The 27,754-nt window shown below is 38.9% G+C and overlaps 1 protein-coding gene across 1 annotated transcript; it reads right to left on the bottom strand.

Annotated features, from left to right (window-relative positions):
- Positions 1 to 27,754, bottom strand: ptpn20 (protein tyrosine phosphatase non-receptor type 20). The gene is made up of 48 exons (XM_042009987.1): positions 27,715 to 27,754; positions 26,981 to 27,608; positions 24,772 to 24,919; positions 24,401 to 24,564; positions 23,348 to 23,413; positions 23,078 to 23,257; positions 22,834 to 22,909; positions 22,361 to 22,441; positions 22,100 to 22,175; positions 21,717 to 21,870; positions 21,551 to 21,622; positions 21,129 to 21,303; positions 20,791 to 20,926; positions 20,539 to 20,677; positions 20,292 to 20,444; positions 19,999 to 20,184; positions 18,674 to 18,836; positions 18,291 to 18,537; positions 18,139 to 18,218; positions 16,283 to 16,360; positions 16,089 to 16,196; positions 15,820 to 15,936; positions 15,466 to 15,674; positions 14,789 to 14,890; positions 14,379 to 14,472; positions 13,663 to 13,748; positions 13,087 to 13,258; positions 12,491 to 12,702; positions 10,893 to 10,991; positions 10,292 to 10,800; positions 9,452 to 10,067; positions 9,145 to 9,315; positions 8,889 to 9,063; positions 8,594 to 8,804; positions 8,465 to 8,502; positions 8,113 to 8,199; positions 7,231 to 7,292; positions 6,313 to 6,474; positions 5,981 to 6,230; positions 5,699 to 5,805; positions 5,466 to 5,548; positions 3,981 to 4,114; positions 3,736 to 3,884; positions 3,424 to 3,514; positions 2,087 to 2,421; positions 1,789 to 2,004; positions 1,164 to 1,226; positions 1 to 1,083 (listed from the first exon to the last, which is right to left on the bottom strand). Exons 3-48 carry the CDS (start codon positions 24,893 to 24,895, stop codon positions 973 to 975), a joined length of 7,119 nt encoding a protein of 2,372 aa, XP_041865921.1. The 5' UTR covers positions 24,896 to 24,919; positions 26,981 to 27,608; positions 27,715 to 27,754; the 3' UTR covers positions 1 to 972.

Genomic DNA, 27,754 nt, shown 5'->3' with positions numbered 1-27,754 from the left:
TATTAATTTGTGCAAGTTGTGTTTGAAACTTAGTGTTTTATATAAAATGAGCCCACAAAAAAAAAAAGAAAGAAAGAAAAGAAAAAAAGAAAGGCGATGTGCGATCACACTGTTTTGCAGTTACATTGAACTACTAAGGTGAGATGTAACCTTCCTCTGGTTTGGGTCAACTAAACTTCAACCTCAGACCACAAACATCCAAAAGCTTCACACTCAGTTTAACCATCATCAGCTGCTCTAACGTCAGTTTCTTGCTTTGTGTCTCCACCACTTGTGACCAGAGGCCCAGGGTCACTGTGACATAAGTGGGGTGTGACTTTCCAAGGCACTTGATTCTTTTCATTTCCTTAGATGATGAATTTAAAAAAATCATCGATGTTCTTTCACAAATGCCCCGTTCTCTGGGGTACAAATGCACTTAAATGAAATGATAACACATTGCTTAATCAAATGATGCTCAACGAGGCGTTAAGCAATTACTAACACAGGGGTGATGATTGTACTTTTGTGCACTTTGAGGACATTACTTGTGGAAGGAAGATATGGAAATTACCAGCTTTACAATTCCGTGCAGCATGATTTACAAACAAATATATTTGAAAAAATGAAAAGACATTGAGAAAAGTAATGAAATAACAACACAAAATTAAAAAAAGCTTGATTAAGAAGGCAAATGACTAAACCTGAAAAGGCAAAACAACCTCTGTGATCTAAATCAAGTTTACATAATCACAGCACCGAAAACACATACACAGAAATAAATAATAAAAAAATAAAAAAATAATTAAAGAAAATAAAAAAAAAGAGATAAAGTCACTGTAGCAAGAAAAAATATTAAAGCTGACGTAACTAACGACAGTCAAAGGAAAAGCTATCAGCAGCAAATCACTCTGCTGTGATTGGCTGCACATGGTTGAACATTCACAGCCTTTACTTTACAGGTACATGTTGCTGAGCTAAAGGTAGACACATTCAAACTACTCTGTGGTCTCTTGGACTTTCTGGCTGCCACTTGTTGCCTTGAAGCTGTAAAATCCCTTGTAAAACCTCTAACCAGACTTTGTAGCAGAAGAGGTACTGTTCCTGAAAGAGAAGGGGTATGTTTAGCTTCAGAGAACAACAACAACAACAACAACAACAACAACCCCTCTGTTCGCACTGACCTTGGTCTGAATCATCCCATGCCGCTGAAGTCTCATTTCTTTAACGATGTCACTCACATTAATCTAAAGTCAGACAGACAAATAGCTGTTAGGCTGTTTGGCCAAAATACAGACAGAATTAGGTAATTAGCTAATGAAGACTTTCTTTATCCTAAATTATGTTTCCTTGTATCCGCTCTCCTCGTGGAAAAATACTCCGCTACCTTAAATGCACATCAAAGGAAAGGAGAAGAGGCTTGAAGAGAGGCTTAGAGGAAGTATAATATCTAAAAATCTTAAATCAACAACAAATTCTGTGCATCGGTAAACATTTTGACATTGCTTTGGACTGACTCAAAAGACAAGGGATTACTGGCAGCTTCAGTGCTTCCATCCTTGCTTCTCCTTCTCCTATCTCACTTTACATCCTCAGTGGGAGAAGCTAAGGTGAAAGGAACAGCACGAGTAACGGAAGCAAGAAGCCATCTTAATATTATGAACTAACAGTGTTGAGTCATGAGGATCAAGCTAAGATACACAATATCCTGATCTTATTACATATTTTTACCATCTTCACTTCAAAATAACGACTGAGTGATATGGCAAAGCTTATCTGTAGACATAAAAAAAAGTGGCTTCCACTTACAGGCAAGTCTTTCTCAATGAGGTTAAGGATTATGTCGGTACAGATAAGAACTCCTGTGCGTCCAATGCCAGCACTGCAGTGGACAGTGATTGGCCCCTTGTGATGCACCGCCCTCATATAGCGGATGAAGCGAACCAGCTCCTCAGAGCAGTGTGGCACACCATGGTCAGGCCAGTGCGTGAACTTCAGGTGATGAACAAAGTGTGTCTCACCAGTCTGGAATGACAAGTTGTGGATTTTTGACCAAAACTTATATTTAAGTCTAGCATTAATGCCAAGCTTTGTTCTCCTTTCTCACCTTTATGTCCACCATGCGGATGACCTTAATTTGAAAGTAGTCCAGGTACTGTTGGTTTTCCAGGTGAAGGTGGTACCTGCCCATGTCCAAAGGCATGCTTTTCCTCTCAGGCCAATATTTGTGACACTTAATCCGTCCCCGTTCTACCTCCTGGGTCATCATGGAAATTATATCAGATTTGTTTTCCCAGATCATTTGCCAGAAGGCCTGCACTGTGCAGGGCAGAGGCCCTTGGCAGGAAATGTAGGAGAACTCCTCAGTTCCGACTTGCATACGGATGTAGCTTGCATTGATATACTCCTGGTTCTCTCCAATGGCAACACGTGTTTGGTCATCTATGAGAGGAAAGAGAAACAGAACGAAAACCTTCATTTCTGTGTGCTAGCTTTTGATAAATCCATTCATATCCTGAACATTTATAACAAACAATTTCTTGTTTTCCCCAAACCATACACATGATGGTAGATTAAATCCATGTAAATAGCCCTGCAGGCTGGAGCTTAACAGACCAGTGTTGTAAAGACGGTTGCCGATGATGAGAGGTGTGATAGACTGAAGAAAGTTTGGAATGTTTACTGAGTCAGTCCTGACTTACAAGCATGGTATTGACACAGTAAATAACTTGCTTTTTTCAAACACCCCTACAAGCACAGCAGTTGCAACAACCTGCACGGCATATGTCGAGTTGCAGCGGTATTAACTCCACTGAGGGTCACTACACTTTTTATCACACTCATTCATCTTAACTCTGACCCACTTCACCCCAGCACACTGTGAGGATTTGAGAAGAAAACACCTATGTATGTGCACATATGTGAGTGTGTGTGTGCGTTTGACAGTTAGGCTTATGTTAATAACATTCCTAGGCTAGTCTTTAAGAGAATAACACACGTGCGCAGACACACACACACACACACACAAAGGAGTGTTTCTCTCTGCATCTATTCAAAGTAATTTATAATGACAATACAGCATCTAATATCATTTGCTTCTTCGTTTATTAAAGATATAAATCCTGGATAATTACAGGAATCGTCATCGTCACTTGCTTGGCAGGCTGTGAGAAAATGATGCTGTAATGCAGTACCAGCAAATTATCCACTCTTATGTGGGAGATAAAATGAGGTGCTGAAATTACTGAAGCATCATAAACAAATAAGTCCACTTACTTCAGCAAAAATGTGGAGTCAGCTGAAAAGCAAGCAGAAAAGTACTAACAAACAGCCTCTCTTATAAATGCCAAGTCTGTGAGTATCCAGCTTGTACAAGCCAAACAATAAAAACTGGGGGAAAAAAAATCACATTCTGCCTCTAGTAAGTAAAAGAAGCCCCCTTACAGGGTAAGATGTCTCGGTAGCGGTTCTTGTCTCTGTTCTCAGGGGCTTTTCCCACCAGACAATTGTCCGAAGGTTTCAGATGTTCTAAAGCCTGTAATGAACAGCATTAAGCACAATAAAAAAAAAGGTTTTGAACAAATTACTATGAAAATAGACTTAGTGTGTTTGCATCTTTTTTTCTGCATCACATTCCGCATTAAAATCCTCTATAGATTCAATGTATAAATCACTGCTGGAAAATTAATCAGCACATTAACTGACTATGGGGTATACTGCTTTGTTATGTATATTTTGTCTCTAACATATACCCACCATAAACTCTTTTAGCAGTTCCTGCTGGTCCAGCTGATGCTGCAGAATCTGGATGAGAGCTTTGACTCTGGAACCTGAATACTGGCTGGTCTTGGCTGGGGTAATGAGGGCTAAACTAGCCAGTTCCTCCTCCGATACTAAGGGTGGGCCTGGGGAAAACAGCAATCCTTTGCTTTTATTGCTTTGCTTAGACAAATGGTTCACTCTGATACACGAAAACAGCAACAAAAAAGACGACTAGACACCTGTTTGTGGTGAGGATGCTTCCTGATCTGTAGCATCAAATACATCATCATCTTCTTCACTGCTCCAACCATCAGACTGAGTTTTCCGGATGTCTTTGCAGGACTGGTCCAAAAATTTGGTCACAATTTGTTTCCTGGGGAAGTCAGGGGGCAGGGGTGAGACCACACCATTTTTACTCTTCAGTAGGGAGGGATGAAATCATGCAAGGCTGAGCTTCCATTTCCTGCGACTTTTCCACCTAAAATACAGTATATATAAGATGCTAAAATGCACTCCGAGTCAGAAATATTGCAGTCACTGAACTCTAAATACAAACTTTTTAACGTTGTAAGGAATAAATGCAATAAATCAATTTTGTAAAGATAAAATAGTTTAGTAAAATATCTGAACTTACAGAACAAGAACAGCAAAAATGGCTTTCATGTAGTGAAATAAAATATGTACCCTGGACACCGTCATTGACACGGTTCACTAATATTTGGTTGCAGAACTTTTGGCAACAATGACGACCTTTACAGTTTTAAAAGCCTAGATACATCTTGCACCTGCTAGCCTGTGGTGCCACTTTTCCAAGGGCTCAAGCTCTTTAAAATTTGAAAGTCCTTTTTGCATTGTGTATTTAAGTCAGTACTCCTTGATGGCCAGTTTAAACCATTTCCATCACTGCCATCCTTATCTGAACTTAGACATTTTACTCCTAATGCCTGAGTAAACTTCTGAATTCACTCTTCCATTGATGGATTCACTATTTTAACTCTTGGTCTTGAGTCTTGGAGTCCAGCTGTCTTCATTGAACAGCTTATTTTATGTGCACCATTCTGCATTGCTACAAGTCATCCTAGGACTTTTTAAGTATTCTGACAGCATCCTGAAAGAATCATAACAGTTTTACTGTTTAATAACTTTCTCAAACTGAAACAGGGATTCATAGATCTCTGATAATGACTACTAGCACTAGAAATGCTTGAGAATGAGAAATCATTTGCTTGAGAAACTCATTCAGATTAGCTAATTCTTGTGTCTATATGCATTGTCTTTGTTATTATTATTTCTTTATCTCACTGTGTGAAAGCCTTTTTGTTCCAGTGACTCAACAACATTTACCATTTTATTAAAATATTCTGGTTAAACAAAATTCCATTTTTTGTATTTTTTTTTTTCCTGGAAACTTAATTCTGACTTACAATGAAGCAGTTGCAATATTTCTGATCAGGACTGCATGTTTGAACCTCTGCTGTACTGTTTTCTTAAGTTTCAAAGACTAATCCAACAAACTCCCTAAATATTACTCTATTTTATCTGTCTCACTGGGACTCATAGTCCATACATAGCATCATGTATTCCAGGTTTGTGTTTTATTTATTGCTCTCTGCTGCCTCCTTCTGGTTAAGAGTGGAATTCCAGAACACCAGACGTAGAGAAGAAGCAGAGGGAGAAGAGGAAAGCAGACAGTACAAAATGAGAGACATTCAGGATGTTAATACCTGTCAGAGGCTCCATGCAACATGTCAGTGACACTGAGGGATGGGCAGCAAGCTTGATGAGAAGGGGAGTTGTTACAACTCTCCTGTTCCACAGACAAGCAGCCAGAGGAGGCAACAGACAGGAGGAGCAAGATGTTAATAGATATTAGTAAAGAGGGGTATGATACTTAAACACACTTATATGTGAAGTTATTGCCATATAAATTGTGAGTGTACATGTTTATTAACGTTACCTCTTCATTTGGGCTCTCATCTGTTACAACAGTCACTCTGTGAGGTGGGACAGGTGGTGAGGTTAGGATAACTTCTGGTTCAATAACAGCAGGGTCAGAAGTCGTTTCTGAAACAGAAACTGTAGACGTCAATAAAAACTATACCAAGAGAGAACTTAATAAAGTTTCTAAATTTGGTCGGTTTCAGTGTCTTATAAAAGCTTTCTATGTTTCTAGACCTTATATTAAGCATCTAACTTTTGTTACATTAACAATAAGAAGGACAGTTGTTGGAAATCATACCATGGGGCTGCTTAACTGTCCTACTCTTCATGACATCAGGTGTCGAACAGGTATTGGGGCTGGACACAGGAGCTGGCTGCTCAGCTAAAATAGCCTCTGGATGAGCAGACATATTGGGTGGTGTTGGTGACTCGGCGTAGGTCAGGGGTAAGATGTCTCTGCAGATGGTGAGCTGGACAGTACCCTCAGCTTTACGCAGGATATCCACCACCTTACTATGGCTCAGCCCGGACACAATCACACCATTCACCTAATATACAAAAAATAACATTCTTTCCCATCATGGAGGTTCTGAAACAGTCATGTTCACTGCCATCATGATGCATGGTTACCTCTAACAGAATATCCCCCACTCGCAATCGACCGTCCTGCTCGGCTGCTCCACCAGAGCAAATTTCCCTCACTCTGAGCATGCTGCCATTTGTTCCTCCAACCAAAGCGAAGCCAAGGCCTCCACCTTCTGGTTTTTTGAATTCCACTTGCATGATGCAACTCTACAGGGAAAAAAAAGAAAAAGAAAAACAATTAGAAATAGGAAAATGGTGGAATTTGAGAAATGGAAAAACGGAATATGGTCAGTGGCTTTTTATGCTAGCTTATGAAAAGTTCAGGTTTATTTTGGGTGAGTTTTGGTTTCCAAGTACATCTTTTGTTTTTGTATATAAATATATATATATGATTTGCCAGATGGTTGTTATTGTTTCCCCTTCTGTTCTAGTTTCCGTTATTTTTATTTCCAAGAACTCTCCTGTTCTGTGCTCCAGTTACTTTCTACGTCTTTTGGATTTACTTTGAATTTTTTATTTTTAGATAGCCTTCCTAAGCAGTGCCTCATGTTTATTTTGTGAGTTTTATTAAGACTCTTTAGCTCTTTATCCGACTACCCCTAGTGAGTCAGCAACTGGGTCCTTCAGTGCATGCAATGCTGACAGATAGCATATCCGTTTTAGCATGCACTGTATTTACAGAACCACATTATACTTAACAAAAACTACTATTATGTTGTGAATACAAATACATATGTGGATGGCAACATCCTGAAAGGGAATGCGAGTACTTACTTGCAGGTGTATATAAAGTAGACTCACATTAAAGAGTTTGATTCAAGAAATCAAAAAGATGCACAGTTACAGAAAAACAATTGACAATAAAAAGGAAGAAAAAAACAAAAAAAAAAACAATATAAAACAGAAAACAACAACAGCAGAAACTTTAACTGCTGGCAAAATTGAATACTGTCACAAACTTACATCTTGCTCTTGAGACAGAGAGAGACATCTGAACCTCCCAGCAGTCCTACAAACAGCTTCAGCTGAAAAACAAGAAGAGTTGTTGATGAAGTAGTTGCCAATTCAGCCAGTTTAACCCATTATCATGCCTTCTGAAAATAAATAAAATAAAATAAGTACCAAAAAAAGACTTTAAAAGCTTAATAAACACAGACGTTTGGAGTTTAGCCCTCAGCTAGTAGCGGACCTTTCTTTTTGCACCCAATTTAATCCATGCAACCATTTTCAGCCAATAGAATACCAAAACAGTGACACAGAAAAAATAAACAACACACACCAACCTCCCACCTCTTCGCCCATTTTTGGAGAAGTGCAGATGGGTGCTTTTCCTCTATTACAGACGAACAAGGCTGATCTCTTCAGACTGTTTCCATTGTCTCTTATTGCTCTTATTACTGTCACCAGGTAACTGAACTGTCTGCTCTATAGACCACTGGCTGTATGACTGACTGTGTGTGTGTGTGTGTGTGTGTGTGTGTGTGTGTGTGTGTGTGTGTGTGTGTGTGTGTGTGTGTGTGTGTGTGTGTGTGTGTGTGTGTGTGCTTTGCAGTCCAATACACCAGTGGAGGGCTAGGGGCTTGCTAATTATTAATCCTGCAGTGAGTGTCCAGGATCTGTCTGTCAGCATTCAGATCACATGCATTCACACACACACACGCTCACACTCACACAGCTGCAAAGAGACCTATCTGTCAGCACTAAGCTCTTGCTTCACTCAGACAATAAGACAACAAGCAAAAGGGTGAAAGGGAAGCAGTTATGTTGCTAGAGAGAACATCCTGATGGAGAGTTTGGAGAAGATAAACAGAGAATTAAATAAGGAAAGAGAAAGAAAAAACTCACTATCTTCAGAGGCAAACTCTCTATCAGGGGAGGCTGGGTCTTCAAAGCGAGCAAAGAACTTTCTGTCTTTTTTCCAATCAAACAGGCCTGTTAAAGGAAACTTTGTTAATAACTAATAAATTATATAAGAACACATTGCATTCTAAGGGCTACAAAATATGAAGACAACATTGCTTTTGAGAACACTAATGGTTCTGTCTAGTTATCACTGGTCAGGTCAGGACAAACATATCTGGTTTCTAGGCAATTAATTGGTGCATATGGGGCATAACAAACAAACTATTCTGTCTGTGTGTCTATGAGTTAACTCAAGCATGCGAAACCATGCCGTAAATCCATCAAAAGCTCTCACCGTTCCACTTAGCCTTGGGGGTTACTGGCTGTTCCTCTCTGTTGAAAACAAATCATAGAGTCATTATTAGAAACAAAAACATACAAAACACAAACCGTGTCTGTCTCTCTAGTCTTAAATGGCACATACCTGATGACTTTAAGCTTCACCTTACGAGGGGCGATCTCACAGGCTTTGACTGCATCCTCCAAGGTCATTCCCAGGGTGCACCTGCCACAGATGTACAGGATCTTGTCACTGGGTTGGACACTGCCCTCCTCACTGGCTGGGGAGCCTGGCACCACCTCCAAACAGTAGATGCCCTGCCATTTGCTGCCAATACCGCCTGTCAGCTTTATTCCTGGAAAGGGCACAGACAAAAATGTATTCAAATAATACTGATCGATGTGACTGCTGTGTCTACAAAATGTTTAAAAGGTCCCACCTAGCTGTCCTGAAGGTGTCTTGTGAAGAACAATGTCAGGCAGGCTGTCACAGGGAGGTGGAGCCACCAAGTTTCTAACCGCTCTCCCCAGTGTCATACTCAGTCTTCTTGGAGAAGACCTGAGAATCGTCATAGCAACATCATCTGCCACACTGGTAACATCATGCCCATTTACCTGAAGGAAAGTGACAGAAAAAGATTTACTAACAAATACATTGTATAACAAGAAAAACTTTATTTATATGTTCAAACGCACTGTGATAAGCCTGTCTCCAGCTCTGAGCCGCCCGTCTGCCTTGGCTGGGTTGTCCAGTATTTCCTGTATATAGTAGCAACTGTCCAGTTTGCTTCGGGTGACGGTGAACCCAAAGCTTCCACTCCTGGACTTGGTCAGAACCACTGTAAGTTCAAACTCTTTAACCAATCCCTGACAGTAAAGGAATAATGTAATGAATATAAATATGTATGTCAAGCTCAAATAAAATCCTTATACTACTTTATATTTTACATAATAAATGCATGAAAAAAAACTGAGGCAAAAGGAGGGCTTGTCAACTACTTGCCTTTCTCCGACTCTCTTCCTCCTCCTCATCCAAATCTTCATCATCTGTGTCATTTGCATAATCTCTGCTTTTTCTCTCTGGTTCTTCGGTCAGCTGCGTATGGATCTGGGCAGGAGGGACAAGCACTGTGGATGGCAGGGTTGGAGCACCAGCACAGGGAGGCACCGAGGAAATAATCTGGGCTGTGATGGGGGTCACTGGTTGAGGCTCAGGGGGAGGCAATGTAGGCCGTATGTTCTTGGATGTGGCTTTGAAGTGACTTGGAAGAATTCCCTGCTTGATTGGGTGATGCTTGGTTTTTGGCTGTGTTGTGAGTGGCTGAGACAGGTGCTGGTGCCCTGATGCCAGAGGGCAAGTGGTTGGAGTGTCAGATGAAAGGTTGAGAGGTGAGATGGTGTTATTGGGGACGGGAGGACTGAGGTTTAGAGTTTGAAAGCTGCTGGAGGTTTGAGAGCTAAGCTCTGTGAGGTTGGTAGTTGATGTGTTGTTGATGGGAAGACTTTCAGAAGGCTCCAGTGTGGAGCTGATGGTCAGGTACTCTTCATCTGCCATGATAGTCAGTCCATTTCCCATAAGACAGTAGGTCACACTTCCATCTGCCTCCTCTCTGACTCCACTACAAATACACAAACATAACATAACAAATACACAAACATAACATAACATAACATAACATAACATAACATAACATAACATAACATAACATAACATAACATAACATAACATAACATAACATCAGTTGCGTACTTTGAGTAAAACTTCACATAAACTTTTAGGGTTCGACAAATGTTTAATATTGAAGTATGATATTTATATATTATTTATATTCTTACATATTACCTGGTATAAACAGGCTTTGAAGCAGTCTTAGGGTAAACATCCATTAGCATCACAACTGAGCTTTGTGTTAATGCAGCCTCTTCTTCCCCATCACTGTTCCTTCTTTTAGCTTCTGCTTCCTTTTCCCCATCAACTGGTTGTGCTTCTGGTGGTGGTGGTGGATATATAGGTGAGGTAGGTGAGGTGGGTGATGCTGGTGATGCAGGTGAAGCTGGCGAGACTGGTGACGGAGGAGATGTGGGTGATGTTGGTGATGGGGGTGTGCGAGGAGGAGATGGAAAAGTCTGGTCATCCTGAACTTCACCATCCAGACTGCTCTGGCTCTCAGGGGGTGGTGGAGGTGCAGGAAGCTCAGGGCTTTTCTCTGCTGTGTCGGTCAGATCCTCTTCTTTGGTTGGAGGTACCATATGTATGTTGACTTTGTCTGGAGACTTAAGGAACTGGCTGTAGTCCTCTCCGAGTCGGATGTCTAGAGACCGTGATCGAAACTCTCGCACACATCCAGGCCTCTAAAGAGTCATTAAGAAAGTCTGTTTAGATCATTGTCTTTCTTGTGACTATTTATGAGGTCTGTAGTGTGATTTTGTGCATATTAGTTTACCAGTGTGTTATCATCTACATCATAGAGTACTCCAGGACCTGGTCGACAGATCAGCAGATGCACTTCAGAAGGGGCTCCCCGAAGAAGGAACAAAACCCTCTGAGACAAAACATAAAAGTGTTACGATCAAAGAAAGTTGAGGCTGGCTACTACTTGATATTGACCCCAAATGAGCCCATCTATTTGATAGCCTGGTGTTAATATTGTTATGCTCCAACTCCTTGGCAGTGCATAAAAGATTAAAAGGCACAAACACTGTGACACAACTACCTTGCTATTTTCAGAAGTATTGGATTAAAGGATTAGTGAACCAATGACGTGGCCCTGTTCTGTCTTAAGACAGAACAGGGCCACTAATGTTGCCAGTACACCATGCAGCCCATTTTTATTTAACACATAAAATTCTTAAGGGTCTTCAATGACCAGCTTAATTTTAGAAAGTATAAACAAATCTAGAGTACAACGTTCATGTTCTGCTGAAGACTTTTCTGTTGTTAAAGGGAGCTTTTTTTCCTGTCCACTGTTAGCTGCCACCACACGCATACCCAGGGTGGAGGATTGGAGAAAACCATGATTATAAACTGGACTAAAGTAGATTTGTTTTAATTGTATCACAATGAAATGGCTTGAATTGATTATGGCCTTGAGATTACTTTGTTGTGAATTGGCACTATATAAATAAAGCTGAACTGAACTTAGTTGAAAATTTCAACTGCACAACAGCATGGTTTTTCTTGTCTTATTTCTATTTGTAGACTACACGCTACTACTACAGTAAGTTCACACACTCAGTCTTGGTTAAATAATAATGTAAATGTAGAAATGTTAAGCCTTTCTTGTATTTTCCTGATAAAACGACTACGGACTTTCTAGGGAAAAAGTAGCACTTTGATGGTGAAGAAATCTGAACACAGACCTCATTCTCTCTGTAGATGTTGACAGAACAGCGTTCTCTGCAGTTTTATATCAATAAATATATTTATTTCTGGCTAATGGATGATTCTGTGATGGAGTTTGGGACAAAGGGGTGACCAGCAATCCATCCATGCTTGGAATTACTAAACCCCTGGTAGATACTGACACCCTCACCCATCACCAATAACCTGTTTATTGCTAATCATCCAGAATGGTTTGACTTTTTTGTTATTTACTTTCAGTCTTTATTTGCCTCTCTTTCAACATTTTTTAATAAAGTGTTGACATAAAATTGAAAGCTTCTTATATATATATATATATCCTATAAGCACAAGTTGAAAGAAAAACAAAACAAAGTTTTCTTTATACCTGCATCTGTGGTGGGGAACCCTGGTCCTCGAGGGCTGCAGTTCTGCACTTTTTCCATGTGTCCACACCTCATTCAAATCAAAAGGATCCAAGAGCCTATCCAGTTCTACAAGGTGACTTATTAATTTGAATCAGGTGTGTTGGAGCAGGAACACATGGAAAGCTTGCAGGAAGAGGGCCAAGCTTCCCCACCACTACAGATTTAAGTTTTTACTGCATTTTAGAAAACTTAACTTCTGGTTTGAACATGCAATAAAGACTTTCTATTTTGTGTAATATTATTGGTCTAAATATAATGCAAGTGCAAACCAAACCTGATAAGAGAGATCTTTCACAGGCTCTTTGTTGACTGACAGAATTACGTCTCCCTCTCGCAACAGGCCACTTTCTAGAGCTGGCTGACCTGGGAACAGGCGTTTGATGCGGACCACACTACCACGGTCTACTGCTGAGCAGAGCTGTGAGATGTAAAAGCTGAAGCCAAGACCAGACAAGCTCTTCTTCAGTACCACCTCGTAGGTGTTTTCTAGGAAAAAGATGGCAAGGAATTAACAATGTAGTGCATAATCTTGAATCTTTATATATTTCATTGAATTGTATCTATATCTTTTTTATTTTTTCCACATTTCCTTCTATTTCTAGTAAAAAAAGAAAAGTTTTGTAGGGAAGAGGAACTCTTTTGATTAAGCTCAGCCTGCAAACCGACAGCTTCAAGGTTTCAGTGTTTACAGTCTCGGAGGACTGAGGCAGCGTCAGCCCTGGATGACTCTGACAGCTACCACAATGTAGCTGTCAGATGGCTCACATTTACCTCTGGGCCATGTGTGTGTATGTGTATTTGTGTGGGTTAGTGTGTACAACCTTGTCTGATTTTTTTTTTTTTTATGTGCCCCTTCCTTTGCCCTCTCACCATCAGTTACAAAGCTGTAGTGCTTGGCCCGACCACTCAAGGTCGTTTCCATGGCGACTTCAGCCCTGGACGGCTGTGTGTGTGACAGGCTGTGGACCAATGCAGGACAAGGCAAGTCAGGTCTAGGCTCCAATACTACTGTGGGTTCTCTTTCCAGCAGGAGGTTCACCACCTTTGGGGAACAGATGGAAAACCATAAGACCTGTTTATATGTTGAAAGTTTAAAGTGAAATACACACTTCCATTGTTTATGGTAGAAATGTTAAAAGGGTCCACCAAGTAATTAGGCTAAATGTCTATTCCAAAAGATTTCACATGGTAGTTGTTGTGTTTCTCAGCCATTTGTGGTCCACTCTTATTTTTTTATGATATACTACTTAAGTTTAGGCAACTAAAGCAACTTCAGTAACTTCATGAACTGAAGATCCTGTTTTCTCACCTCAGTAAATGAGGTGAGAAAACAGGATCTGAAGTCTTAACTTTGGCAAAAATGTAAATACTTTTTCTTTTTTTTTTTCTTAAACTGGCAACCAAATATTTGTGTTTATAAGAGTGTTTTACTGTATGTATGTATACCTCCCCAGTCCTCTTGAGGCATTCAACAGCTTGTTGGTGAGTCACTCCCCTTAGGTTGAACCCATCAACCTCCAGCAGTCTGTCACCTGTCATATGCACAAACACAAATCTCATCATCATTAGCACCATCAACATGTAAACAGTTTGCATGTGTGTGAGTGTGTTTGGTTGATGAGCACGTCAACAAATCTAAAAATCGTTCCTGCTCAATGAGGCATAAGCAAGCAGACAGAGACACAGTGGCTCCAGCGACACGCTTATCTACATGTATGTGAAAGATCTGAATCTAAGAGTCTGTTTTATGGTGCCTTAAAGTTTATTAATTTAAATTTTTTGCAGGTTTTATTCAAATTAGACACCTTTCTCAAATCCATTATTTACTATATTTTGTAAAAAGGCATATTTTTGTAGAAGCATCTCAAGGACCACTGATGGACATAAGGTACATCAGAGCTAAATGGCTAATTCCATAACAATTTTCTTTATTTATATGAATAATAAATATTTCATGTAGACCGATGAGAAATAAATTAATTCTTCAACATAAACTTTGAAAACAAAGCCTGAAAATTTCCTGTACAGCAGGTACAGTAAATTCACCATATAATATGATTAGGATATAAATGATATAAAGAATTATTTACTGAACTTAATCTGAAGTTGAACATTGTATCTGTTGCATTTTTATTATTTTATTTGAGAAGTGAAAGGATTACCAATCTGAATGCGTCCATCCTGCTCGGCAGCGCCTCCAGGCACCAGACTTTTGATGTAAATGCCTCCATATCGCACATTAGTGTTTAGTCCTCCCTTTTGGCAACAGAGATTACCAAGAGGTAATTAGTCAATGCCATTGCCCCTAGATAATCCTAACAATTCACACTGAGTCAGGGATCAGAGATTCTGTGTTGTCTGGCTTGATACTTATAGGCCTTTCCCATTAAGTCCTGTAAATCCCTTTGGCTGGTGTTATGGCAGTGATGCCACTAATTCTTTGGAAACTATGTGGGTTTATATTTGTCATCATGATGTAAAACACAAGACTGAAGGATTAGTACCCAATACAGACTAAATGTAAGATCTAAAAACAGAAGGAAATAAAATAAAAAGGAAACAAATTACTCACAGTGACACTGACTCCAAGGCTACCACTGCTTTTCTTTAGCTGCACTGCAAACCGCTCTCCAGCTTTAAGGCTTATGATGGAAGGAGACCTCGGACACACATCCTGAAAAAACATTCAGAAAAGGAAATGCTTTTGACTAAAACCCATTTAAAAAAGATTTCAGGTAGAAGAAAAAATAGCAAGAGAAGTTATAACAAACAAGTGGCTAAATGATTAGTATTTTTGGTGGCATATGGTTAGTCTAAGTGCCTTTTAAATTCTCCAGAACAAGCTGAATAAAGTTCCACAAGATACCAGGAGATCCTTATATCCTTTCATAACATTTTAACATAAAATAAGAACACATTAACAGATAAAAAAAATATCTGAAATCTAATGTATCTGTCAAAATGAATTGGTAAAAATCTGCTTTTTGGATTTTGGAAAGATGCCATTTGTATCTCAAAAAAGCTGAAATTAGACATCAGATTTTCCGAATCCGATGCAGTGTTAGTGTAAACATGTGTCATCGGGCCATTTCTGATGACAGTGGATGACGACAAACCTCAGCCTATTAAAGTGAGTTCTTAATCTGTTTAACAATTAGTTCTATTCGACCTTGTACTAATTATTTAATATGGTCTTTGGCAACAAAATCAAATACACGTAACTGCTGTCAGCTGAGTGCTGGTTTCTACCTGTGCATCATGTATTCGTACAACAGGAATGTGAAGCTTCCTGTTCTGTTTTGGGGTTGCTATGTTGGACAGTGTGATTGCCTCCTCCAATTCCTCCAAGGCGGGACGGAACTCAGTGCCACTCAGGGTGGTCTGCGACCCAAAGCTCCTCTCCATTGACAAAGCAAGGGTACTCTGACTCAGGGAAGCCTGCCTCTCCTTAAGCGAGTCTGATAGGGGGGAAAAATTTAAAATACAAACCTCAATATACATCCAAATTTTACTTATTGCTGCTGCTATACAAAGTAATGACCTGATATTGAATCATTAATATTTGCAGTTCTGTGAAAGCAGACAGTATAAAGCAGAACATACATTTAGGCTGGGACACAATGAGCTCCACCTCTTCAGGGCTGCTCTGTAAGATGGCAGCAGCGTCACTGAATGTCACTCCTTCCAAACTGGTCTTGTTTAGGGAGATGAGACGTCCTCCTGGTAAATCAACAAAATACCAAAAACTCTTTGAGAAAGTTTGTCATGTGCAAACCAGTTTTACTTCTATCTCTTGCATTGTTGGGTTGTATTTTCAAAAGTAAGCCACATATTTTTCACATATTTCCATTTCAGTTGTTCGTTCTTCATACCAGGTTTAATTCTTCCATCTTTGTCCGCAGGCCCATCGGGCACAATAGATGCAATGAAGATCCCAAGGTCAAGTTTTCCTGTACTGTCCTCTCCTACTATCACAAAACCTGCAACAGGAGAGAAGATGTGATGGCAAATGTCTGCAGACCAAAATTCAGACATTTTATGTGGTATTTTGCTACAATAGACTCACCAAAACCCAGTTTGGCATCTTTCTTCAGGGTCACACAAACTATCTCTCTCTCTGGTGGGGTCCGAGTTGGTGTATCAACTGCAAGATACATGTTTTATGTACGATAAAAAGGGCCATACTACCTAAGTATATAACTCCTATAATATATTATAATATAATATAATATAATATAATATAATATAATATAATATAATATAATATAATATAATATAATATAATATAATAACTTGTTATCATGGTCAGTCACAGGACCAGACCGAAATCAAACTGCAGGGTTAGCTTGCATAAAACAGAAAGATGCTGGTGTTTAATTTAGAATTCCCAAAATCACTTACATTTTGCATGCATGTATAGATAAAAGATGTGCCTATTCAGCTTCCTGATAAGAGACAGTCTATGGGGTTTACTGATAATTAAAAGGAGAATTCAAGGAACTCTAATTAAAGGATTAATATAAACTATTTTAGCATGTGGAAATTGAGTTTCCAGGTTACAGATTTGTAGCCTTTGTCTGTCTTGTGTATTAAACTTAAGTTATATCTTAGGATGTCTATGGCTGGATGCTAAATGGAAATTTCAGTTTTTGTACTGTTTTAAAATTTTATAACTTTGTCCATCTTCAGATGATCTTCATACAGATTATTCAGTAAAGTGTACAAAATCTCTTAGCTTGAAGAACCATTTAAAGACACTTAAAATCATTTAGAGCCCCACTGCATTTCTGAATATTACATTCATATTTGGTCATGTAATATTTCTTAAAGTAAAGTTTTTGGTCACTATCTGATGTAAAAGGTTATTGGAAACTCAAATATGGGTAAAGTTTGATCTAATTTAAGTCTGCTTTTTATGAATTTACTATTGTTGTATTTTTTTGCATCATAGTTGTATGCAGGATATCTACTGGACTTCATTATAATACATTTTTCCACAGCTCTTTGTAACCTAACAAAGACTTTTTGATTGAAAACACAAAGATATCTCACTTAAAATATAAATAGGTATAAGTACATATATAATTTAAAATAATAAATGGTCATGATGGGAATTGGGTGAAAATGTCACAGATTTGGCTGAAATCACAACTAATAACTCAGCCTGTAAATTCTATGACACAATCAACAGGTTTGATATTGCAGCAGCGACATTTAGCACACATCCAACTAGACTGAATATTTTTAGTTTTTTATCTGAAATTAAAACACTGTATATAGCTGGAAAGTCTGATATTTCTATTAACTACATTCTACTACTTTAGTTCAAAGTAATTCTTAACCTACAAACAAGATTTTTGACTCATACATGTGGACAGCATTTAATCTTTACACAGAAAAGCCCCACTTGAAAGAATCATAGATATAATGGTATTTTTGTTCTTACTGAACAATGTTAATCAATGAGGCATGATGCAACCTGACTTTTAACATACAGACTGGCCATAAATAAAAAATAGCAAATATGGGAGGACAGAAATATCAAATACAGATTCTTTTGTGCAGGTCACAAGGGGTCTTTGAATGGCTTGGTGGGTATGAAATACAGGGCTAGGCCTTGGATTTAAGCCAACAATTAGGATCAAATGTATAACCACTAAAGTTCCATTTTCGTCTCGAAAAAGACCCAAGACACAATCAACCAAATGCCAAAAGACTTCAAAAAAGAATTTAACAAATCAATGAGTGACATCACGATGGCTAAGTTCACATCATGAAAATGTAAATTGCGTCTATGCCAGAGAAGATTAAAGCTGTTCAGGCTACTCAGCATCTCACTTCAACACTTAATTTTACAGTAATTTGTTCTTTGGTTTGTAATTCCTCGGCATGCATTTTAATAAAGATGTTTAACATATTCACCTCGCATGAAGGATGAGGTGTCAGAGTCTTGCTTATGTAGTGAGGCACTGGACATCATTCTGGGAATTGTCTCTGGAGTGCTACAACACATATACACAGTTAGAAACCTTTCTGTGATAAGAAGATGAAGGTGGAATGTCATCAGGGACTACCTCCAACACTGTCGCTCTTTCACATCTCCTGTTTCAGGCAGTTCTTTGTTCAGCTCTCTGCTCATCTCTCTCCTCATCGCTCTCTGCTGGCATAGCCGAGCCTCCAGCTTGGCAGTTAGGTCATCACAGGACTTTGAGAGGGAGTCTGGTTGACCAGGTGTCAAACCTACATGGTTCAACATGCCTTCTGAGCAAGATATCCGCTTTAAGCTCCTGCTACGAGCTCGGTAGGCAGATATGTTTTCATCTGAAGAAAGAGAGACAAATTGTGCTGTTTTTCCTTTTGTTAGTCTTGGTTATAACCTTTATGTGCTGTTTTTTTATGCAATAGTGATGTTAAAGCCCAAAATAATAAATTCTACACAACGCTAAAGTTTTCCCACCAGGTATCATGGTGTGGTTGAGCTGTCGGGACGTCATCTCGCTATGAAACTTGTGTTGTGCTGAGCACAGGTTCAGGAGGTACTGTGCTATTTTTGAACTTTCTGTTACGAAAATGTGCTTTTTCCCACTGGGCCCGCCACACTCAATAATCAGTTTACGCCGCTGAAAGACAGAGACAGGTCAACATTCAAATGCTCTGACCTTAAAAACTTTTCCAAAATGGTTATGAAGCTGCATAAAATGACCATAAGCAGGATGCTACAATTTGCAAATCCTTTTCACTTCATAACTCACTGAAAATAGAATAAATACAATATGTCACAGGATCAGCAGATATGTAATGCTATAAAAACTCCTGGTGGGACATCTCACTACAAATTGGTTAGTAATTTAATCAAATATGATATAGAGAGAGCATTCCAGGGAGTTTTTCAGACATAAAAATGAGGATTAGTTATTCACTTTGAAAAAATACTCTGTGGGCAAATAGTTCAATAACTTCTGTGTAACATTTCTCAAAGAGCAACTGCTAATATTTTTAAGATTTCATCATACCACACCACATAATGTTATGAAAATACTCAATGAGCACTGAAAAGTTTCAGTACATTAAAAAACAAACAAACAACAACAACAACAAAAAGCAAACATATTTTGACTGCTTTGAATGATCTTTGGGACCGTTAGCTAGCACTATATTAAAAACAACAATATACTAAAACAAAGTAGTAAGCACTGTAGTGGCTTAGGAAATCTTCTGAAAACCAAATTGTCATCAGCATAGTTTCTGACTGCTTCCACAAACGCAAGAGTAAACTCTACTTTGTAAAGAAAAGAATATATATCAACAGGATCCAAAAGCACTACTGTTTCATTTGGCCTATGCTAACTAAAGGTAGACTGAGACAAAGTATAAAATTGACATGTGGTCTAGGGAATCAATATTGTTTTGGAAATTATGGCACCATGACATCTGGGCTAAAGAAGAGAGGGACCATTTGAGCACATTGAATGGGTAACTTGCTCATCAGTAAATCCACCATTAATGTTGAAAATAAGTACAGCTTATGGAGCACCATGTTTTTTTCAGGGAGGGCTCTTCTATTTCAGCAAGATGATTGTAACCTATATTTAAAATTGTATATAAACTAAGAATACAAACACTGATAAAAGCTAAGGTGATGCAGCACAGCTGTAAACATGCCCCAGTCACAACTTTACAGGATTTGCAAACCATTGCATTTTTTTTTCTTCACTTAGAGTGTCCCAATTTTCCTGGAAACAGGTTGCAGCAAAATCCAACTAAAATGTCACTTATTTTTACCCCAGTGGATATGGAGTCTGTTTCCCTCCATAGGAAGCGCCTGGTGACAGCTCGCAAGTGGTTCTTTGTCTCATACACAACGATTCCTTTGGCACAAACTCCCAAAACTAACTCTCCTATCAGCGGCCTTTTCTCTCTTCCCACACGGTGGAACATAACCCCATACTCTGGTAACTGCTGAGCAATCTGAGGAGTATAGAGAGGTACAACAAAAGACATCAAATTTAAAGCAATTAAAAGTAATGATAAAGACGTCACATAGTTTTATTAATATTGGGTATTGGCCTGGTTACCTTGAGGTACTCTGTTTCTGCTTCGTCTGGTAGTAAATGGGCATGACCTGCATGCAGTCTTGGCAACTCCTCTTTGACATTGGGCAAGGCAAGCTTCTCCAGCATCCTCTTGGACACATAATGCTCTGGCTGGTAATAATTCTTACCATACAACTACAAAGACCCAAAAAACAATTAAATACACTCTTGTGACAAATGATTATGGTGGTATTTAAAAACAGACTGGGTGTTTTTTTTCTTTCTGTACCTCTGGCATATAATCACCAAACTCAGCTTGCAGAGCAAGAGCAGCTAGGAACAAGCCTGTCTCTTCATTACAATAAAGCCTGTCCTCTAAGATATCCTTACGCAGCTGTAAATAGTACTGGTGACGAGTTAGTTTGTGCCTACAAAGCAAAAAACACATGATTAACAAATTTAAAAAATAAATTGTATTTTTTTCTTTTTCATTAATTAAGCTTCCAGTTTGTGTTAATCATCAGACCACAGCTGGACTTACAGAATGAAGGCGATGTCATCAACGAAAAATTTGACTCGTAGAAACACCAGGAAGGAGGATATCTGCCCTTTTTTCCAACTGTCAGGCGCAACTTTGGATATTTTAGTTTCATGATCCAGGAAGAAATATTCATCATCTGTAGAAACCCAAAAAAAAAAAAAAAAAAAAAAGTAAAAAGGCTCCTTTATGTCTCCATATCATCACCAGTTCACCCATCAAGCTAACTGCTAGGTTCTCATACAACTATTAGAACAGCACTGAGGATAATTGCTGAGTGTCACCATATATATTAGAGTGCAGTCAATACAAATTAGGTCCCATATAATATATCCTCTTACCATCTAGGAAGGAAAGACCAAAGTAAAAGTGTTCCACCAAGTTTGCGTGAGCCACCACCATGTCAAACACATCTCTTGCTCTGGATTTAATGTCACAGCGAACAATCACGTACTGTCCATTAAGTAGCACTACAGTCACTTCTCTCTGGGATGAACTTGAATGGCCTTTTCTGGACTGAGGTGTGTAACCAGGAGGAGGAGACGCATAAACACACACACACACAAACACACACCACATACACACACAAAAGAAAAAAAAGAAAAAAAAAAGACACTAATATGAATATAAATATACAAAACATGCAATTATGCAGACAGTTCAGCATGCAAGAAAGACAAATTAAAACAACATAAAAAAAAAACACCTAAATTGATTAGGAGCAAATACAAATAGGAGAAGTGACTTAAAATCATTAATTTACCACAATGGATCCTGGGAGCTCAAGAAAAATTTGCTGCTCGTCTGGCATTCTTATGAACTCAGGACCCAAAGCCTGAAAAAATTACACAAACAAACAAAAAAGATGTTAACAGGAAAAACTTTTTACGCAAAAATACACAGCTACATATTCCATAAAAGCATCTTACCTTAGCTTTCCTCTGGCTCAGGCTTAGAGAGGACTCACTGAAGGTGATGGAGGGACTGTGAGATCTGCCTGATGCTTTTGGAGAGAAATCGTGGTGGGGGCTCCGACCAACCCAACTGCAGTTGCTGTCCCTACGTCGCACCCCACGAGGGAGTCTGACAGGAGAGAGGCAGTCAAGAAAGGACAAATTGTGTAATAGTTGTGCAGATAAGTTGGAAAGTCAAACAAGACAATGTCATGTCCTTTAAAGACAGTACAGACAATGAGGAAGGAAAAATGAGGAGTGGATGTATTTATTTATATTGGCATGTATACACGGATGGCATATCTACAGCTCAACACTACTGGAGGCCCTGTTATGATATGTTTGCATGTAATACATGCCTTTCTAGTGGAGACTGGTACACGTGTGTAGGAGAGCTTCTCGGTCTTTGTCTCCAAGGTCTTTGTGGAAAACTCCCTATACAAAAGAAATAAAACTTGTCACAGCTTCAACAACAAATTTACGATCATTCTAATGAAAACAATAGTCTAATTCAGGTGTTACATCCACATATCTAGAGTGAACACAAGCCATAAACATAATTTAGAAAGTAAATAGACGTCTTAAGGCATCTTGTGACTGATTTTGCATCGTGTACTTACCTGACTTTGAATCTGAGTCCGTTGAGTACCTTCTCCCTTCAGCACTCCCGTCGCTGAAGTCTGAAAATGGTCCTCTCTTTCCTATCAGACAAGTAAAAGATGAAAGATGACAGCAATGTTTGATTCCTGTCAGTCTCTGCACTCATCAGAGACGATGAGATGTTCAGACGGAGCTGAAGTCATGGGGGGTTTAGCCTGGAGCATCCTCCACTCTTTGTATCTGATTATTGGCTCTAACAAGAGCCTAATCCTGGGCTTGCTTTGGGTTAAGATTTTAATCCTGTTGACCTGCATACTGTCTTGAGTTAAAAGAAAGATGACTGGAACTACGTTATGCAAATATGTTGTTGACAGTGACTTAAATGTCAGATTTGTTAATGATGTGAAAAGAGAACAGAGCTCTTCAGGAGTTTTTAAACTACTGCATATATTCAAAGTTTATTTTGATGATACCAAAAATCTTTTATTCTCACCATGAAGTCTCTCTCTGATCATCTGGCTTCTGCCACTCAGAGGGATGTTGCTGTCTGGAAGAGAACCATGGTCTATCTGCAAAAGAGGAAAAAGCTGCTTTTTACAAATATATTTTTCATTTTTTTATTTTGCTTTCATGTAGATGCAACACGCCTTTAATTTCTGACACATATGACATAGGCTGCAGACAAGCTAAAATGCCAACAGGGAAGAATGTGCTGTGGCTAGATAGCTAAGACTCACTGATTCATGAAAAACCTCCTCAACAAGCTGTCTGATGACTTTGGCGGGGGGCAGCAGGATGGAGGCTTTGTGCTGAGATTCGCAGGCTTCAAGGATGGAGCTGAGATTTACCCTGCGGTGGGCCAGGTCCTCACACATGCTGAGGAGGAGGCTGTTTAGATGGTCACTCAACTGGACTGGCTGACAAGGAGAGTGGAAAATCATTATAAAATAGCTGAGGTGTGGCACTGTGACACAGAGAATTACAGCTTTTGTTTCAGGGGCTCTCACCTGATTTTGAGGTAGGTGAAAATCAACTGACCAGTAGAGAGTCATTCCCAGTGAATACACCAGCATCTGTGTCACAAAATGAAACTGAACATATTGCTATCATAATTTTAAAATTATGCCCCAAAGACAAATGGAGAAATTATATTTGCAATTGTTGTTTTATCACCCTGTGTTGTCATCTTAGGTCTCTTTTCATTTTACACGTATCCACAATCAGTTATGATTCTGCATTTATGTGTTTCTATGTTCTTGTTTTGCATCTCTAGATGTTCACACATGAACTATAGTCCGGCAGTTTTCAACAAATCTTATGAAGGGTTTAAATATGAGAACACACACATCTGTACCAAGGGATTTGATTTTCACTTTATCCGGAGTACGGTGTCTGTGACCCATTCAATAACTTTAGAACTAAAACAACATGCAGACCCTATTACTAAGTGCAGGAAACATAACCATATTTGAACAGAGAGGTAATTTTCCAGAGAATTCCCAGTGATTGAGTGCTGAAAGAAGATATTCACCTTTTTTTGGTGGCCTGTATCTTGCTTTCATTGTTATGATAAACAGAAATATAGAACAAACTCTCCTGCTATGTAGTGCATTAGAGACCCTACAACTACATACTATATATATATATTTATATATATATATATATATATATATATATATATATATATATATATATATATATATATATATATATATATATATATATAATAAATTTGTTTGCAGTAATTCTATTTATTTATTTTTGCAATCTAATATGTCGGAATAAGATTTATGGAGGCAACTTTGAGGACAGATGTTCCCTTATTCAGCCACTAGATGGCGGGCTTTTACCTTAGTCGACCTTCAGTTACTAACATCCTGAGATTTTGCACTCAGAGGAAACAGACATCATGTTATGACAGCACTGACTTGAAAAAGTCCCTGCAGGGATGAAAGATCTTGACAAAAAAGCTATATGACCTAAATATTTGTAATGTTGTAGAAACCTGTCATCAACTTTCATGTGAAGTATTAGGACAGGTATGAGGACGCAACACTGACCCTATCTGTGGCAGGTTTGGTTGAGCTGGCACGGTCCTGCAGCATCTCTGGAGCAGCAAAGGCGGATACCTCATCTGATAGGCCACAGTTCTTAAATGCTAAGGTTCCAGTGGCTGACAGCAGCAAGGAGGTGGGGCTTATAATATTGCACATATTGTTATGACCTGAAAAAGACAAGAAATCCATCATACATACTTATTACAATCCTACTGTTACATTCCTACAGCAAAGTCTCACACAGTAAAACTTTAATGCTTCCAGAGTAATGAAAATATCAAACACTGCTATAATAACTATGAAGTACTATGATAGGATTAAGAACCTCTCATATGCTCACACAGCAAACAATGTGGGGTTCTGAAATGCCTTACCCTTATAAGAGACATCCATTAAACACTCTGCAGCACCAAGCAGCAGTGACCAGACCTCCTCCTCTAGCAGAGGTCCCCCTCGAGCCTCCAATACTTCAGCTAATGTAACAAATGTGCTGCTCATTCTGCCTACATACCACACACACACCTGGAGATAAAAAAAAAAAAACACAAATGTAATACAAAATACCTATAGCTGCAATCCCAAAATATCACTAATTAAAGTCTTTCTTCATGACTATATAAGTTATTTATGGAGCTATTCATTGCTGAGTGTCAAGCTTGTTATATCAACCCATTCCCTTTTATCATACTGTAATCCTCTCTTGAAGATATTACTATTATATTGTCATGGCTTGTCACTGAAATCAACTAAACTTTAGAAATTAAAAATAATTAAAAATAATGAACAGAAAAACAAAAACAAAAAAAAAACAACTCTTGCCGCTGGACTAGGTTATCCAAGCCTCACTGCTTCTGCTCTCTGGGCTTCGTGCAATTTGTAAGAGGCTTTCCTCTGATCTGAAATCAGCTCTGAAGACGCTGCAACTCTGGGAACCAAGTCATCATGCTATAGCAGTTTGTTGGCACATACTGGGTAGGTGTTGGTTTAATAATTTGTGTTTTGGTTTAATAAACCAATTTAGAATATATGTTATTTTAATAAACTTCTATCCGCCACAGCATTTTTTTCCTTTTGATAGCACGTAAAACAAAATCTGAAAATAAACCCACTTGTGATATAGCTAATTTCTTTTTTTTTTTTATTAAAACAATGCTGAAACATAATGAATTTTCTATTTTGTTGTGATCATTTAATCATGACACAGCAATTACTTTGTTTTAAATGTGGGCATGTCATTTATTCATGTAGATGAGCATCTATTGAAACTGAATGTCAAAGTCCTGTAATTACAGCAAAACTGAGGATTAATTACCCGTTCCCTCAGTGAGTTAATTATTTAAATACATTACCAGTTACCAGGGACAGGTTGTTCTGTTCAGCTGGTAAAGTCTGTGAAACCACCACCATCCTTCTCATTCCACCAGATCAGTTTATTTATTTTGACTTTGTGTTGTTCAAAATCTTTTCAGAGCAATAACATAATAGGCTTGCTCCTACTGAAACAAACCAGCCCAATTACTTAAGTCCTGATTAATTCCCTCTCTTAAACTGAACTTATCCTGGGCTTACAAGATTAAATGTGTGGCAAATAAAACCAAAACAAATACACTAATCTCTAATCATTAATCAAATCACAATGTTATTTACAATTACACAATAATTATTTCAGTAAGAAAGTTGAAATCACGCTGCTTTGGCCTACGCAATGCTTTATTATTATGATGTGAGAGTAATCAAAGAAGAAAACAGGAAACTTGCTAGTTGCTTCCACCCATCCAGTCCTGAGCAAGACTTCAGAAGCTGTGTTTCCTCATAATGGTCTGTTTACAAGTGTTAAGCTATAACCTTTAAATATGTGCCATGCAATAGGGACCAAAACAGAAATGTAGTTATTGTTTGTTAATTTGTACTGACAATAGACTGTCTGTTGTGTGTTGCATAATTTATGAAAAAAAAGTGTGAAAGAACCACATTTCAAACACAGGAACATTTATCTCCAATTCTGACCTTCTTCAGCTCATCTTTCTCTCAATATCAGCATTTAACTTTCAGTTTCTGTTACAGTAGCTCTGATCCTTTCATGCAGAGAAGGATGGCGTATAGAGAAATCCATTCAAATTCAAACATCTCAAGGTATCAGGGACAATTTTAAGTGTCAAATAATAATCTGACAGAATGTCCATGCATGGATAATCATTTATCACTGGATCTTTAGGTCTAAAATACTCCTGGTCACTATCAGACCCCCCCCCCCAAAAAAAAAATAAAATAAAATCCAGAACATGCTGTGATTCAAAAAGCTAGTCACCTTGCTGGAAAACCTTGCTTTGATGTCTGAAGCAGACAACCACATGATGTAGAGGCAGACAGAAGAGACTAGGTGGGCAATGTCCCTCTTCAGGATCTAGATCTCTTTCTTACTACAAGGTGACAGTATAACCCTTTGTTTGTGTAAGCTACTATGGAAGTTCTCGGTTTATGTAAGCATGGGCAGCTCTCAGCAAGCCCTCACATCAACTGCAATTCAGCAAAGTATAAAAAAAACCGTCTTAAATGAAGGTAATAAAGAGTGTAGACAATTACCTGGCACCATATGTAACCTATATCCGCGGTCTTATCCTTTGTATTATCTTCAGTGCTCCCACCATGGATCCAAAGTAATCCTTGTGATCATCGCAATGCTGTTGTGATGTCCTCGCAAGAACGGCTGCTCGGTTCTGGCAGGTGATTCATCAATGACATTAACTGTACATGGTGCCCGGTTCATTTGCTCTGTTACCTCAAGCACCACGTTGAAGAGCTGAAACTTTGTTTTACAGTATTTGCTGCTATTCTTAGCTTCTCGGCTTTAAACACTTGATTGGATTAGCTTCGCGGTTTGACAGCGACAGGTCAGAGCCACCAATAGCGGCTTGTTTGAGATCAGCAACACCGATTTAACTAAATCCGTCTGACGCCCAAAGGTGCGGTGGATACCCGGGCAAGTGCGCTACTACGGAGAAAGCTGGGAAGGACAAACGATCTCTGTGGATAGTAGCCTGCTGTTGTAGGGCTGCTCCCCAACAATGGTCATAACACTGCGGGCTCTCTTCGAACAAGGGGTAAGGAACCGTAGTAGCTTTGTCTTGCTGCGGAAGTCGGTGCTGGGACGTTTGTCCATGCCGCTGCCCGGTGATTTGCGCTCAGCTCCTCTCTGCAGGCCCCGGGGTATCTGCGCAGGGACAGAGATGAAAATAAATAAATAAATGACGATCCTATGTTTTGAGGTGGGTGCAGGAGAATTCAAACCACTCAGCGCTAAGTTAACGCAATTGTACCAAATGTCCTCCTTGGCACTGCTACTCAGTCACATGCGCA

This window comes from Melanotaenia boesemani, chromosome 16 (genome assembly GCF_017639745.1).
Source record: "Melanotaenia boesemani isolate fMelBoe1 chromosome 16, fMelBoe1.pri, whole genome shotgun sequence".
Classification (NCBI taxonomy): domain Eukaryota; kingdom Metazoa; phylum Chordata; class Actinopteri; order Atheriniformes; family Melanotaeniidae; genus Melanotaenia; species Melanotaenia boesemani.
Note: the sequence above shows the minus strand (reverse complement) of the source record. Positions and strands in the feature narration are given on the sequence as shown.